The sequence below is a fragment of the Tupaia chinensis genome, unplaced genomic scaffold (genome assembly GCF_000334495.1).
Source record: "Tupaia chinensis unplaced genomic scaffold, TupChi_1.0 Scaffold000489_1, whole genome shotgun sequence".
In the NCBI taxonomy this organism is placed as follows: domain Eukaryota; kingdom Metazoa; phylum Chordata; class Mammalia; order Scandentia; family Tupaiidae; genus Tupaia; species Tupaia belangeri.
In genome coordinates this window covers 5585396-5599064 of record NW_006160001.1, presented here as the reverse complement: position 1 = coordinate 5599064, position 13669 = coordinate 5585396, and the positions used below count along the sequence as shown (strand labels likewise).

At 39.8% G+C, this 13669-nt stretch overlaps 1 protein-coding gene across 1 annotated transcript in view; it reads left to right on the top strand.

Annotated features, from left to right (window-relative positions):
* The window catches only part of TTC23L (tetratricopeptide repeat domain 23 like), a 57791-nt gene that overhangs the window by 20774 nt on the left and 23348 nt on the right, over positions 1 to 13669 (top strand). The window contains 4 exon segments of the mRNA XM_014590836.2: positions 4109 to 4265; positions 5610 to 5735; positions 9909 to 10083; positions 11582 to 11690. Of these exon segments, the coding sequence (XP_014446322.1) occupies positions 4109 to 4265; positions 5610 to 5735; positions 9909 to 10083; positions 11582 to 11690 (567 nt within the window).

The window sequence follows — 13669 nt, the reverse complement described above, 5'->3', positions numbered from 1 at the left end:
TGCATTTTTAAGGGCAAAATTAGGGGCAGAGGGCCCAGGCGCATGATCAGTTCAGTGATTGGTTGAAGAGAGCGTGGTCACCTCCTGGGCATTCTTGATTGGTGAGGCCTTCGATAATCAAATTCCTCTTCAGGTGTCTAGAACTGTTCAGCCTGGAGTCTCTGAGATCACAACCAGCAGTTTCCAGTCTATAAAACATCTTATATATTGAAATAAAAACCTTCTTTCCTTTAAGTGAGACTTTTAGAGGTCAAATGGCCCTCACTCATGGTCCATGTTGGTCATTATCATAACCAAAGTCTGAAGACTTACTCCTTACTCTGGGCCATTACAATGTAAATGGACTTTATATTTCAGGAACCCTAGAAAATACATTAGGGGGTTCTTGCTCTGTTTCACTTTTGAGCAGGTTTTGAACATTCACAACATAATATAATGTTAAATGTTGAAGGTGGTGAATATGCTTATATCCTCCTTTTGTTTATTACACACTGTATACATCCTTTTAAAGACCACTCTGGAGACCCGCAGGTGGTGTAGTGGTTAAAATGCTGGACTCTCATATGGCCTACCACAGTTCAAGTCTCAGACTTGATGGTTTGAAAATCATGCTGGGCATGTGTGTGTGCATGCCCCAAATCCTGAAAGAATGTATGAGAAGGGATTGCTTGCAGCATGGCCAACTCCCTGAGGGGGTGATGTCTCACTTTCCCTCTCTTTTTCTCTGTTTCTCTCTAAGGAGTGCACTCACTCTATGGCAAAAATCTAAAAAAGCAACAACAAAATCATCCTGTACCCTACAAATATGTACAATGATTATATGTAAATCATAAATTATAATAAAAAATTAAAGAGAAGAAAAGTTACTACTGTTGTTATGAAAAAAAAATGTACATTTAAGATGTGTGTCCTTTTCTGTATCTATGTTATACCTCAACTTGAATCTGTTGAGGTATAACATAAGATTTGTGTCCTTTACTGTCTTTATGTTGTGCCTCAACTTAAATCTGTATAGCAGAAAATGCCATAAACAAAATTAAATACAAACAACGAAGGACTAGTTTCTAACGAAAAAATAAGAGCTCGATCACATTGGAAAACATTTGTTTAGAACAGTGTGAAGTCTTTAAGGGTCAGCTCCCTTATGTCTAAAAGAATTAGCAAATATTCTCTGTATTATAAGTTTTATGTAACAGTATTTATGTAATATTCATAAAAGTAGAAAAAAGGTAAGATAAAAATAGAAGTTTTGATTCCATTTCCCCTCACCAGTGTCATCTTGCATACCTGTGGAGATACATGCATCTGACTTTGGAGACTAGAGTGAGCTCAGAAGGTGAAAAGAGTGATTTTCCGTTTTAGAGCTCACTTTAAAGTATAATAAACTGGTTTAAATCAGACTTGACCATAGTTTACTTAAGCTGATCATCTAGGCTTTTTCAAAAGAAGGACCACAGTGTAGGGCGTGGAAATGTGGAAAGAACTATCATGAATTGGCCCTGGAATTTAGAGGGTTAAGTTTCCTCCTGGGGATTTCACAAGCAGCTTGGGGATACTTTGGCCACCAGATACAGGCCTCTGGGCCTCTGGGAAGGAGGCTAGTAAAGCCTCAGGGACTGCCTGGGGCAACTTTCTCTATAGATGGTGGTTTTGTTTTCCACTTAGGAGCCCAGCAGGAGTCATGTGCTGAAGGTGGGGGTGGTTTCAGTAGCTCCTCCAGTTTCACCTTTTTTTTTTCCTCCTAAGGACTCAGAAAAAACACCTGAATTTGTTGGTCTTTTAAATGACACACTCCTAGGGTTCTCCTGCTTGTGGAAAATAACCTGTTTGATCAAAAGACTTAGTTTCCTACTTTATTGTCTTGGTTTTTGAAGTAGCAATTCCAGTTTCTGATGTTGCAGATACGTTTTTTGTGTGGGTGTGTGTGTGCGCACACATGCACATGTGTACTAGCTAGTTGATGCTAACCCTCCTCAAGACCTATAAAGGTTCCTTGTTACCTAACAGATCATCATCTTGGCATCTGAGACCTCATTTTCCATACCTAGTGAATACCTTATATGTCTCCAGTCAAACTTCTCCTTCAGTCCCTAACACTCCCACCTCTCCCTCAACCCCCCCACCTCACTAGTGTGTATATGCAGGTACACACACACACACAAGCACACACACACAAATTTCTTCTTTTTTAAATTGCTATAGAGTGTGTGTGCTCCCCAGAGAGAGTGAGAAAGAGAGAGAGAGAGAACTCCTCAAAGGGGATGACTATGCTCCAGTCCCTTCTCCATTCTCCTCTCAGGATTCTGTGCACTCATGCCTACATACCTGGGTGTTTTTCAAGCTGTACCTGTATGTTTTTCAAGCCGCCAGGTATAGGACTTGAACCACATAGCCTGTATTATGGAATCCAGTTACCTTAACCATTATGCCACTGGCTATCCCTCCCTCCCTCCCATACACACTTATTCTACCTTTGTTGTCTAGTGCTGTTATTCCAACTAGATCCCTTCACTCTTCATCAGTCAGAATCCTACCAACTCTTCAAATCAAGATAAGTCCCACTTTCTCTATATAGATTATTCTAATTGGCTCTCCAAGTGTGGCAGTTAAAAAATGTGCATCAGTATAATTTAGAATGGTTGCTATAAATGTGAATTCTTGGTTCCCTCTCAGGCCTTCAGAACTATGCCTACTGGAATTGAGGCAAAGAGTTGGCATTTTAACAGGATGCTTAGGATGCAAGGTGTACTTTGAGGGCCTCTGTTGTCTGGTTCCAGCCGTCTTTTTAACCAAGGAGTCCATCTTTCTCTTTAGCTGAGACCTATGGAACAGACATCCCTCAAAGTTTACTGAGACTTCCTAGCTCAGGCATCCCTTTTAGGGCTCTCCCAGAGAAAGCTTTGTTTCCTTTTGCTATTATAACTCTGTTAAGGAGCTCCTGCATGTTTTGCGGCTCATGAAGACAGAAGACATTAAAGGCAAGTCCTTTGAAAGAGCCCTATTGACAGTGACTTGCATCCATTCTGTGTAAAACCAGGTCCCAAGGGCCAAAGGCAGGACAAGCCGAAACTTACCTCGGGCTGTGGAGTGAGGATTAGTGGGCCTACTTGGCAGGGGTAACTGTTTACTCCCAGGTGCCTGCAGAGAGAGGACTGAAATAGAACACCAGCGGTTGTTGTTTTCAATAGAGTGGAAGTGAACGAGGATGGCAAGGTCTATGCTGGCCCTTCTCTTTTCCCCTAGGACTTTCTCTTATCATCGGAAAGAGAGAAAGACATGAGCTAGGTGGAAAATAAGGAAGCAGTCCTCTAAACTGAATGTTCCCAACTCTGCCCCTGTTAACTAGACAAACAGCTTGAATGTCCTGAAACATTGACCTTTAGTTAGAAAACAAGGGAAACCCCACCAGTTCTGTCTATCTGAGGTTTGCATTTTTTGGTCTTCTTAGCGAGGGACCTCACTACATTTAGAAATTTGATTCTTTTTATGTGTGTGTGACCAATTAGAACCACCAGCTTCATCTTGGGTTGAAAAAAATTCCCAGATGGCAGTAATTACATTCATAAGGTCTCGTATTTATAGGAAGTCTTTTCCAGAAAGCTCAAAGCACAGTACTCTGCAGCATAACCCAGTTTGTTCCTGGACTGTCTCCATGCATTTGGTAAGGGGCAGCTTCTACGGTTATTGCTGCCATTCAACATGTGCAAGATGGAGAAGCTTTGTGGGTTGAAAAGGTCACACGTCAGTAACAGCAGAATGGGAATGGGATACTCAGCTTCTATGCCTGTCTCTATTGGTGATTTCCAAACTATGGTCTATGGACTAATGCTAGAACCACCTATGAGTTAGTTAAAAATAGAGATTCTTAGGCCCCATTTAGAATCCCCTTTAGATATTCCAACTCAGTAAGCATGGGGTAAGGCCCATGAATCTATCTTTTGTACAAGTATTCTAGATAATTCTGATTCATAGCCAGATTTAGGACCCAGCACTATAAATCATATATGACAATCGCACTGCCCATCTTATCTCTTCCTAGGAATTTCTTTGACTAATACACGCTTTTTAAATGTCTTTCTTTTTGCCACCCACTTTTTAACTTCCCCAGGCCTCCCAGTTCAGGCCAAGAAACATGCCGAGTCCGCCAAGAACACACTGCTGAACTGGAAGGGAAACACGATCTCAAATGAAGAGAAAAAGGAAATCCTGAAAGCTCTAGTCATGCTCTACTACACTTTGGGGGTGGCCTGGCTCCTGCAGAACCAATATCCTTTCCATCCTAGCAGGGTTGGATAATGGGGACTACAGGCCATACATGGGAGTTGTGTCATTTCACACAGGAGAGTGGGAGATAGAACTAGGGCACTGAAGTTTTATTCTAACATTCAGGCCCTCTGCAAGCCTTTTAACCACCATGTAGTAGGTACAAATTTTTCTCCTATATCTGTTCTTCAAAGTTCTAAGTTGAGCCATGGGAAGATCTCCCTAATGGTACATGCCACAGACAGTTGGGAGTTTTCTGAGTCTGTCTCACTCTCAAGGAACACTCAAGGAAATCAATATTAGCAATGAGGATGTGGGTGAAAGTGGTGGCAGCAGCATGAATGGAGAGAATGGGTGGTAATTTAAAGCACAGTCTGGCAAACTGTGTTGCACATTGTAATAATATGGAAAGCTTTAAGAATTATTGCTGTCTGGGTCCCACCCTAGAGATTTTGATTTAGGAGGTCTGGGGTGCATCTGTCCATTGAAATTTTTAAGAGCCCCCTAGGTTGTAATGTGCAGCCAAAAACCACTGATTAAGCATACTCTTGGTTGTTTTTGCTTTTTGAAATGCTATTGAAAATACTGCCCATGGAGCTGGAGGCCAAGCAAAATAGACAAAGGAAGTAGTTTTCCATATCACCCAAAGGGACTGTTACATGTACCACTTCTCAAAGAGCTTGTGCTTTTGACAGTATTTTGGTACTGTCTCCACTTAAAACATGTTAAGGGCATTTCATGTTCATGAATAACCATAAGCACTCTGGGAGCCCATGTGTCCCTAGTCTGTCCTATATATTTCCCTCAGTTTTTTGGTCTTGATGTTCAACTTGAGAAATCTGATAGTCTTCCTGTGTTATACCCTTAGCAGAGGCTATTGAAAATGAAGTAAATGAAAGAATATTTGGGAATTAAGCTAATTTTTTTTCCTGCTATTTGCCTCCGGCCAAAAACCTGCTTTGCTTGGACTTTGTAAATGGCCCTTTCAGCATAATTAGTTCCTCTCTTTTACCAGTCATACAAGTGAACTTGGGGAGAATGAACAACTGTTGTCATGCAGTAGATGCCTCTAAAGGAAATGTAGTGTAATTTATAGTTTCAGTTCACTCCTGCGTATACTCACCACCCACTTCAGCCCTGGATTCAGACAACCACCACAGGAAACCCAAGGCCCTGTTCCTTTTCTAAAGAATTCTTCCTCTTGACTTCATACACACATGGAGAATAGAGAACATTTGCAAATATTGCTTTGTTTTCCCAAGGGACCCTTTTGTTTGTGTATCAACTGCTGTCTCTGCTCAGGGGCAGTTACTTTGTGTGCCTGGCATTTTCCTTGACTGTGTCACTGGCAGAGAGTCCTATTTCAACCTGCAGAAGGCAGAGAGAAACATGAAGGAGCTGAAAGAATTATATAGGGGAGGAATTTGTAGATTACAAGTCTCAGAGAAAGACCTAACAGTTGCTTTGGGCAGGTAAGAACTAGGCTTAGAGAAGCTGAGGCTTTTATGGTACATGACTGTTCTGTACTCTCTCTACAAGGGGAGAGGGAAAAAATACACAGAGGAAAAAACTCAGAAACTCAAATCAATAATAGAGGCTTTTATTTACCAAAATACACTAAGCTCCAAGCTTTATGTGCATTGCTCCATTTAATCTTCAAAACATTGAGGTATGTTTGGTGCAATTATCTCTTTAGAAAAGGGCAAGGAGACTGAAGTTGTAGTTAAACAAAATGTCCAAGATGGCATAGCTTTTAAGTGCGGGATCATGGACTTGTCAGTCCTTCTTTAGATAGCCTCTCTCTCTCTCTTTTGTTTTTTAAAAATTATTTATTCAATTTTAGTTGTCATTATTATTTTAAAAAATCTGACTAACGAGAGAGAAAGAAAGCCAGCCAACAGGTACGAGACTTGAACCACAGTCAACCTTGGAAATCCCACGCCTTAACCACCATGCCACTTGCTAGCCCCTAGATGGCCTCTCTTTCTAGGATTACATATTTTTCCCCCTAAATTGCCACCTACTTTTGTCACTAAGCGTAACAAAATATGGAAGGAACACTTAATGAAGACAATTAATTGGAGGTCATCAAAGCTATGCACAGCATGTGCATTTTTAAGGAAAGTTCTGTTCCATATGGAAACAAAGTACGTGGAATTTGTTCAAGCCAGAGCAAGACTTAACTGTTTTTCAGTTGAGTTAAGGATCCTCTGAGATTCAGAATATTTAGAAACAAGAGTGGGCCCGTCAGATTGTCAAAAGAAAAAAATAATAAAATGCTTACTGTTCCCTAAATTTTTCATATATCTCCATATCCCTGAAAGCAGACTGTTTCCAAAACTTAAGCACTTTGCACGATAGGCCAGATGACTGAATGGTAAGTAAATGAAGTACATGAGTCACGTCTGCCTCCTCTAAACAACCATGAATCTAGAAGTCAAATGGGAAATGGTGGGGAGATGTTGGAATGTCCAGAGCTAAATCAGACTATTGACTTAAGTCCACAGGGCCATAAATTAGAGTCTGGTGAGTGTCTATTGCTGTCACATAGGCAGTGGTTAAAGATTTTTCTTCCATATGTGAAAGATAGCCTTGTTCTATTTTCAGGGTAAATTTCAGTGTTCATTTCATTCATTTATCCCAAGATATATATTGAGTATCTATTTATTTAAATTATTTCATTTTATTATTATTATTTAAAACTTTTTTTTTTCTTTTTTCTATAAGGCACATGTACTCATCAGAAAAAGAGAGGGAGGGAAAGGGAGAAAGCAAGCTGCCAGGTCCAGGACTCGAACCGGCTACATGGGAGTCCAGTGCCTTAGCTACCATGTTACCACATGGCTTCCAAGTACCTTTTATTTTTAAATTTGTATGTGTATGTGTTTATTTTAGACAGAGTTTCATTATGTTACAGTCCTTTTGTCTCAACCCTCAAGTAGCTGGGACCACACCCAACTTTCAGAACAGGTTGAGAATGGAACCCAGACCTCCCATGTGGCTTCAGCCTACTGAGCAGCAGGGCCTGCCGTGCACTACCATGGGTAGGCCTTGACTACCTATGTGTGCATGCACTGTTCTAAGTATTGGAGTACTTACTAAGTGTAACTGCATGATGGACCCTGTTCTAAGTACGTTACATAACTTATTTCATTTGGTCTTCACCATGGCCTATTAGAGTAGGTATTTTTATTATTTTAATTTTACAGGTAAGAAAATTAGGAGAAAAAATTAATACAAGGTGACAGAATTAATAGATCAGCCAAAATTCTATTGGGGCATCTGAATCCACAGCTCACTTTCTATGCCACCCTGAGTTACATTTGATATTGATCAAATATCTAATAAAGCAAGTCCTGTTTTCCATTTTAACAGAAGAGTCAGAGCAAGATTATTCAGGCAACTGGCTAATATCTCCCTATAAGCTCTTAATGAAAGTCATTATAATTCTCTACTTTCTGTTATTATGGCCAAGGGGAAGTAGCAGTCTGGTTAATGAAAATATATCATTATTATTTTTTAAAAGAATTAATTAATTAATTAATATTTGACCAGAGAGGGACAGAGTGAGAGGGCAAGAGAGACAGAAAGTGAGAAATCACCTTCTGGGGTGATGGCCACGCTGCAATCGCTTTTTCTCCAGTCTCTTCTCGGGATTTTGGGCATGCACGCCCATGCTCCTAGCGTGAGTTTTAAGCTGCTGAGTCTGGGACTCCAACTGCGGTCAACTATATGGGAATCCAGCAACATAACCATTATGCCATTTCCTGGTCCCAAGGAAGAAATAATATTAATTGTGGATCTACGATATATTTGGTGATTTTGCCACTCATATTTAATCTTCATAGCAACCTCATAATTTGATATACTTAACTGTATTTTATTTAGAAGGAAGTATAAGGTCCTGTGGTCTGATAAAGCTAGTAATTGTTAGAACAGCCTTTGAACTATTCACATTCTTCTCAGCCTTTCTGTCTCTAGGAAGATGAACATCTATGAGATACCATTGTGTCCTCATGTAGAAAATTGTTTTCCCGGGGCTGGCATACAAATGTGGTGTGGTGGTTGGGGCCACTGGACTGCCACATAACTGACTGTGGTTAGAGTCCTGGACCTGGCGGCTTGCTTTCTCACTTTCCTCTCTCTCTCTCTCTCTCACACTTTCACTCTCTCACTCTGTCCCTCTCTAGTCAAATTAAAATAAATAAATTAAATAAAGTTAAAAATAGAATACAAAATTTGTAGTCACAATTTTTTAATGGAAAATTTCAAAAGATGAAGAAAATAAAAGTCAATTGTAATACAACCACCCAGATATAACTGCTGTGAACATCCTGGCCATCTATATGTCAGGATCATTTAAATACCTTTTTTTAACTTAGCACATTTTTAGTGTCTCTCCATACTTTTAGTTTAAAAAAAAAAACATGATTTTTAATGTCTGTGAATTATTTTGTATGTGTCATATTTATTTAACCATCTCCTCTGGGAAATACTTAAATTCTTTTTCTCAGTCTCCTCTCATTTTTTAAAAAATAATGATTTATTTAATTTTATTTATTCATTCATTTATTTTAATTTGACAGAGAGAGATACACACAGAGAGAGAGAGGGAAAGTGAGAAAGCAAGCCACTAGGTCCGGTATTCGAATTGCAATCGGCCATGTGGGAGTGTCCAGCGCCTTAACCACCACACCACTGCTGGTCCCCAGTCCCCTATCATTTTTTTTTTTTTTGAGAGGTTTTTTGCTACAGGGCGCGTGTGCTCACCAGGCAGACAGAGAGAGACAGAGAGACAGAAAGCGAGAAATCACCCCCCAGGGGGGATGGCCACGCCGCAATCCCTTCTCCACCATTCTCCTCTCGGGATCTTGGGCACTCATGCACACGCACCCAGCGTGAGTGTAAGCCACCGGGTCCAGGACTTGAATCGCAGTCGACTATGTGGGAGTCCAGCGACATAGCCATTATGCTAAATGCTGGTCCCTCCCCTATCATTTTTAACTGGGGCGAATAAGCCAAACTAAATCAAACGAAACAAAGCGAAAACTTCTTAACTTGAAAGAGTGAACCAGAGTAATAAAATATTTTTATTTTAGAGTCTATATTTTTTTAAAAGAGGAATGCAATTCTTTTTTCAAAATTTTTATTTATTCATTCATTTATTTTAATTTGACTAGACACACACACACACACACACACACACACACAGAGAGAGAGAGAGAGAGGAGAGAGAAGGAAAGTGAGAAAGCAAGCCACCAGGACCAGGACTCAAACCACAGTCGGCCATGTGGGAGTGTCCAGCGCCCCAATCTCTGCGACACCTGCTGGTTCCCTAGAGTCTGTGTTTATGGGTAAATTATCCTGTCTTGCGGATTTCTGAAAGCTGTTTTTTCCATTTGCCTTTTTGTAAAATTAGATAATAGAACAACATGTTAATGGACATAATGAATGGTAGCCTGTGAAATTTGGTGGGTAAAATGTAGGATAGTAGGAGTTCATTTGTAGCAAGGTGGATTTTAAGCCAGCCACCCAGATGATTGGTCTGTGAAAGCCAAAACATTAGTTCCTAGAATGAGTCCCTTTTGTGTCTACAAAGTAAATGACTCTTCTGTGACTTTTCACAATTGTCCCTTTTGTTTTAGAGCCTCCTTGGCCAGCCACAGGTTGAACCTAGCTCTGGCATATTTTGAAAAGGCAATTGGCAACGTTCTTGCCAAGGGTGACAGGACATCAGATCTGATCAGTCTATATGAGGAAATTGCTCAAATTGAGCAGCTGAGGAGGAACCACGACCAGGCCATCCAGTACTTGAAGCAGGTCAGTGAGTTGGCTGGAGCCCAGACCGGGTGACTTCGTTTGGCCTCAGGCCCATTTCCTAGGGCCAGAGAGGCTTAGACTTCTTATAAGAAAAGGTGAGACTGATTTCATTTTAACCCCAACTCCCCTCCAGATCCACACAAGAACTCTTTGTCAATCTTCAGTAACCTAGATGGAGAACACTGACTCAAATGGGTGGATCTGCTCTCTGATCTGTGGACAGCACTTCTGCTTATCTCTGTAGGTGCTGGAAATAAGCAGCCATGTGAGTCTACTCCAGGGAAAAAAAGCCATAAGGCAACTGAACCTGAGTCTCCAGCACACACAAAGGATCTTTTAAACGAAAATTCATGGTATTTTAGTGTAAAGCTGTCATATGTTCTTTAAGCTGGCCTAGCTGGTTGTAGTTCCAAGTTCAAGGTTAAACTAACAAAAGAATGTTTCACTTGGAGGTACCTAACTTGACAAATGCTCAGGGGAAACTAAACCTCAATATAGGAAAGAATGTTGAGTCTATCATATGAAAACAATTAGGACACTTATATGACTAGCTGAATTCAACTTTTTCTCTCTTCCAAATGAGAATGGTGCTTGTGGCTTCACATATCTCCCACAAACACATCAAAACATGGATTTCCTGTATCACAGATAATGTGCAAAGTGTTCTAACAGTCTGTGTATTAGTAAAAACAGTTACTGAAAAAAAGGGATTGCAGGGGCTAGCAGGTGGTGTGTTGGACAGGGGTGTTGTACTCCCACGTGGTCTACCGCAGTTCAAGTCCTGTACCTGGCACCGAGAGAGAGAAAGAAAGAAAGGAAGAAAGAAAGAGAAGGAGAAAGTTAAATAAAATAATTCTTTAAGAAAATAAAGGTGGGACCAGCAAGTGGCGTGGTGGTTAAGGCAATGGACATTCTCACATGGCTGACCACAGTTCAAGTCCTGGACCTGGCAGCTTGCTTTCTTACTTTCTCTCTCTCTCTCTGTCTGTCTGTCTCTCTCTGGTCAAATTAAAATATATGAATGAATAAATAAAATTAAATAAAATAATTCTTTTTTTAAAAAAAAGAAAAAGAAGGTTTTGCAAACAATCCAACAGCCCAAGAGGATAAATATGCACTGTGGAGAAATGAAGGCAGGGAGTCTGCTGCTTACATAGAAAACTAGTTTGATTTTCATGCCCAATACTTTCTTAAAGCAATCATCAGATCAGAATGGATGAAACAATATCAATGTTTTCCCAACAACACCAAAAAAAAGAAGATAAGATTTATGGAATGCTTTTACTATATGTACTTGAGGATATATTATTTTATTTTATCCATATACTAACCTCGTGAAATAGTAATATTATTATTTTTATCTCATTATAAGAATGAAAAACTGAAGCACGGGACCAGCAGTTGGCATAATGGCCATGTCGCTGGACTCCCACATAGTCGACTGCAGTTTGAGTCCCAGACCCCGTGGCTTAAACCTTGTAATAATTCTTTTTTCCAGGCCCATTCTATCTGTGTTTCTCTGTTCACGGAAGTCAGCCCCCAAACTGCAGAGGCAAGTGCATTACTAGCCAAAGCTTATGCCACGTCTAGAGAGGCCAAGCACAGGGGTAAGTAGAAGGGGTGGCCTAGTAGTTCTTATCATTTCCTAGTCATAAGAGGGAATCACAGTGGTAAATGATTTATCTATAAGTAAGATTATAATTACTCACGCCTGTAATGGAAAGAGGATAATGGTAAATTATGCATGAATTTAGATCTGATAATATGACCCCAAATTAATTGGAACATGAGAACCAATAAAATCATTTGATTTTTATTTCCTTTATTTCCTTAGAATCTCAACAAAATTCCCCTTCATAAAGAGTGGAGGTTGGGACCAGCAGTTGGCATAATGGCTATGTCGCTGGACTCCCATGTAGCTGACCGCGGTTTGCGTCCTGGACCCGGTGGCTTAAACTCATGCCGGGCACGTGTACATGCATGCCCAAGATCCCGAGAGGAGAATGGAGGAGAAGGGATTGCGCTGCGGCCATCCCTCCTGGGGGGTGATTTCTTGCTTTCTGTCTCTGTCTTTCTGACGAGTGCACGCGCCCTATAGCAAAAATCTCTCAAAAAAAAAAAAAAAAAAAAGAGTAGAGATTATACACACATGAATATGGCCTGTGAGGTGACTATCAATAGATGAGGAAATCCAGTGATAAAAAGGAAACACATTAGTTCCTCTTTCCTCTTCCTCCATTCTCATTTTCCTTGACTCTTTCTCTGGTATACAAGAGAGAATGTTTGTAGCAGTTATAATTTTCTTGACCTGTATTTGAAAGTGAGGTATTGGGGGTTCTAAAGGAAGGACAAGTGATTACCCTTTAGCAACAGTCTTTTGTCTGGCAAGGTCATCTTTTTGAAAGTGCTTGGCTTTGGGGAGGTGCAGATGAACAGGTGAAGGAAAATAATGTATCACTCTCAGTTGGCTTGATCAAGTGAATGGACACTGATGAATCCATCAGGGCTGTCAGGAGGAATTTAGGATTTGTGAAGAATTTAATTCAAACATGTGGAAAATATTTATATTCTCTGCTTATAACAGCAATCCATTATGGTCGTGTTATTTCCCAGTAAGAGAGAGATGGAGAGTAAATTACAGAGAAAGTTTTGCATCCGTTTTTCCACTCTTATCAAATTTCCCATGTCATTAAACAAACATTTTTCTTGTTTTCAAAATTTTTATTTTCTTAAGTATAAATATTCTTTGACGATTTCTTGATCCTGTGTTTTCCAGCTAATCATTTTCTCATTTTAAAATTCCCTTGTGAATGTACTGCATATGTAGCTGAGTTTCTAAAAAAATAAGAAATAGAATATTATTTAAATTTATAATAGTATAAGAAATTTAATTTATTTGTGAATATGTAAAATTTTTAGCTTCTGTGAGAAAAAAAAGAAAGTTTATACATATAGAATTGGAAGTTTCCAAAGCTACATTATTCATATTTTTACATAGCAATTTTTTAAAGAATTATTTATTCAATTTTATTTATTCATTTATTTTTAATTTGACCAGAGAGAGACAGAGAGAGAGAAAGCGAGTAGAGGGAAAGTGGGAAAGCAAGCTGACAGATCCGGGACTCGAACCGTGGTCAGCCATGTGGGAGTGTCCAGCACCTTAACCATGCCACCTGCTGGTCCCTTTACATAGCAATTTTTAATTTTAAAGAAAATATAGACCTTCACCTTATGTCATTCACTAAATTAAATTCCAGATGGGACATTTTATACATTAAAAATGAAATACAAATTAGCAAGAATAAGGTATAGTACCAAGATAAAAAGCACTAGTATTAAAAATTGGAGGAAATAGGGACCAGTAGATGGAATAATGATTTTGTTAGATTCTCACATATTTGACTGCAGTTCAAGTCCTGGATCTGGTGGCTTAAAACTCTTGCTGGGTGCGTATGCGTGCATGCCCAAAATCCTAAAAGGAGAATGGAGAAGGGATTGTGGTGTGACCATACCCCCTGGGTGTGATTTTGGTCTTGCCGGCTCTCTGGCAAGTGCACACACCCTATAGCATAAAACTCTCTAAAAA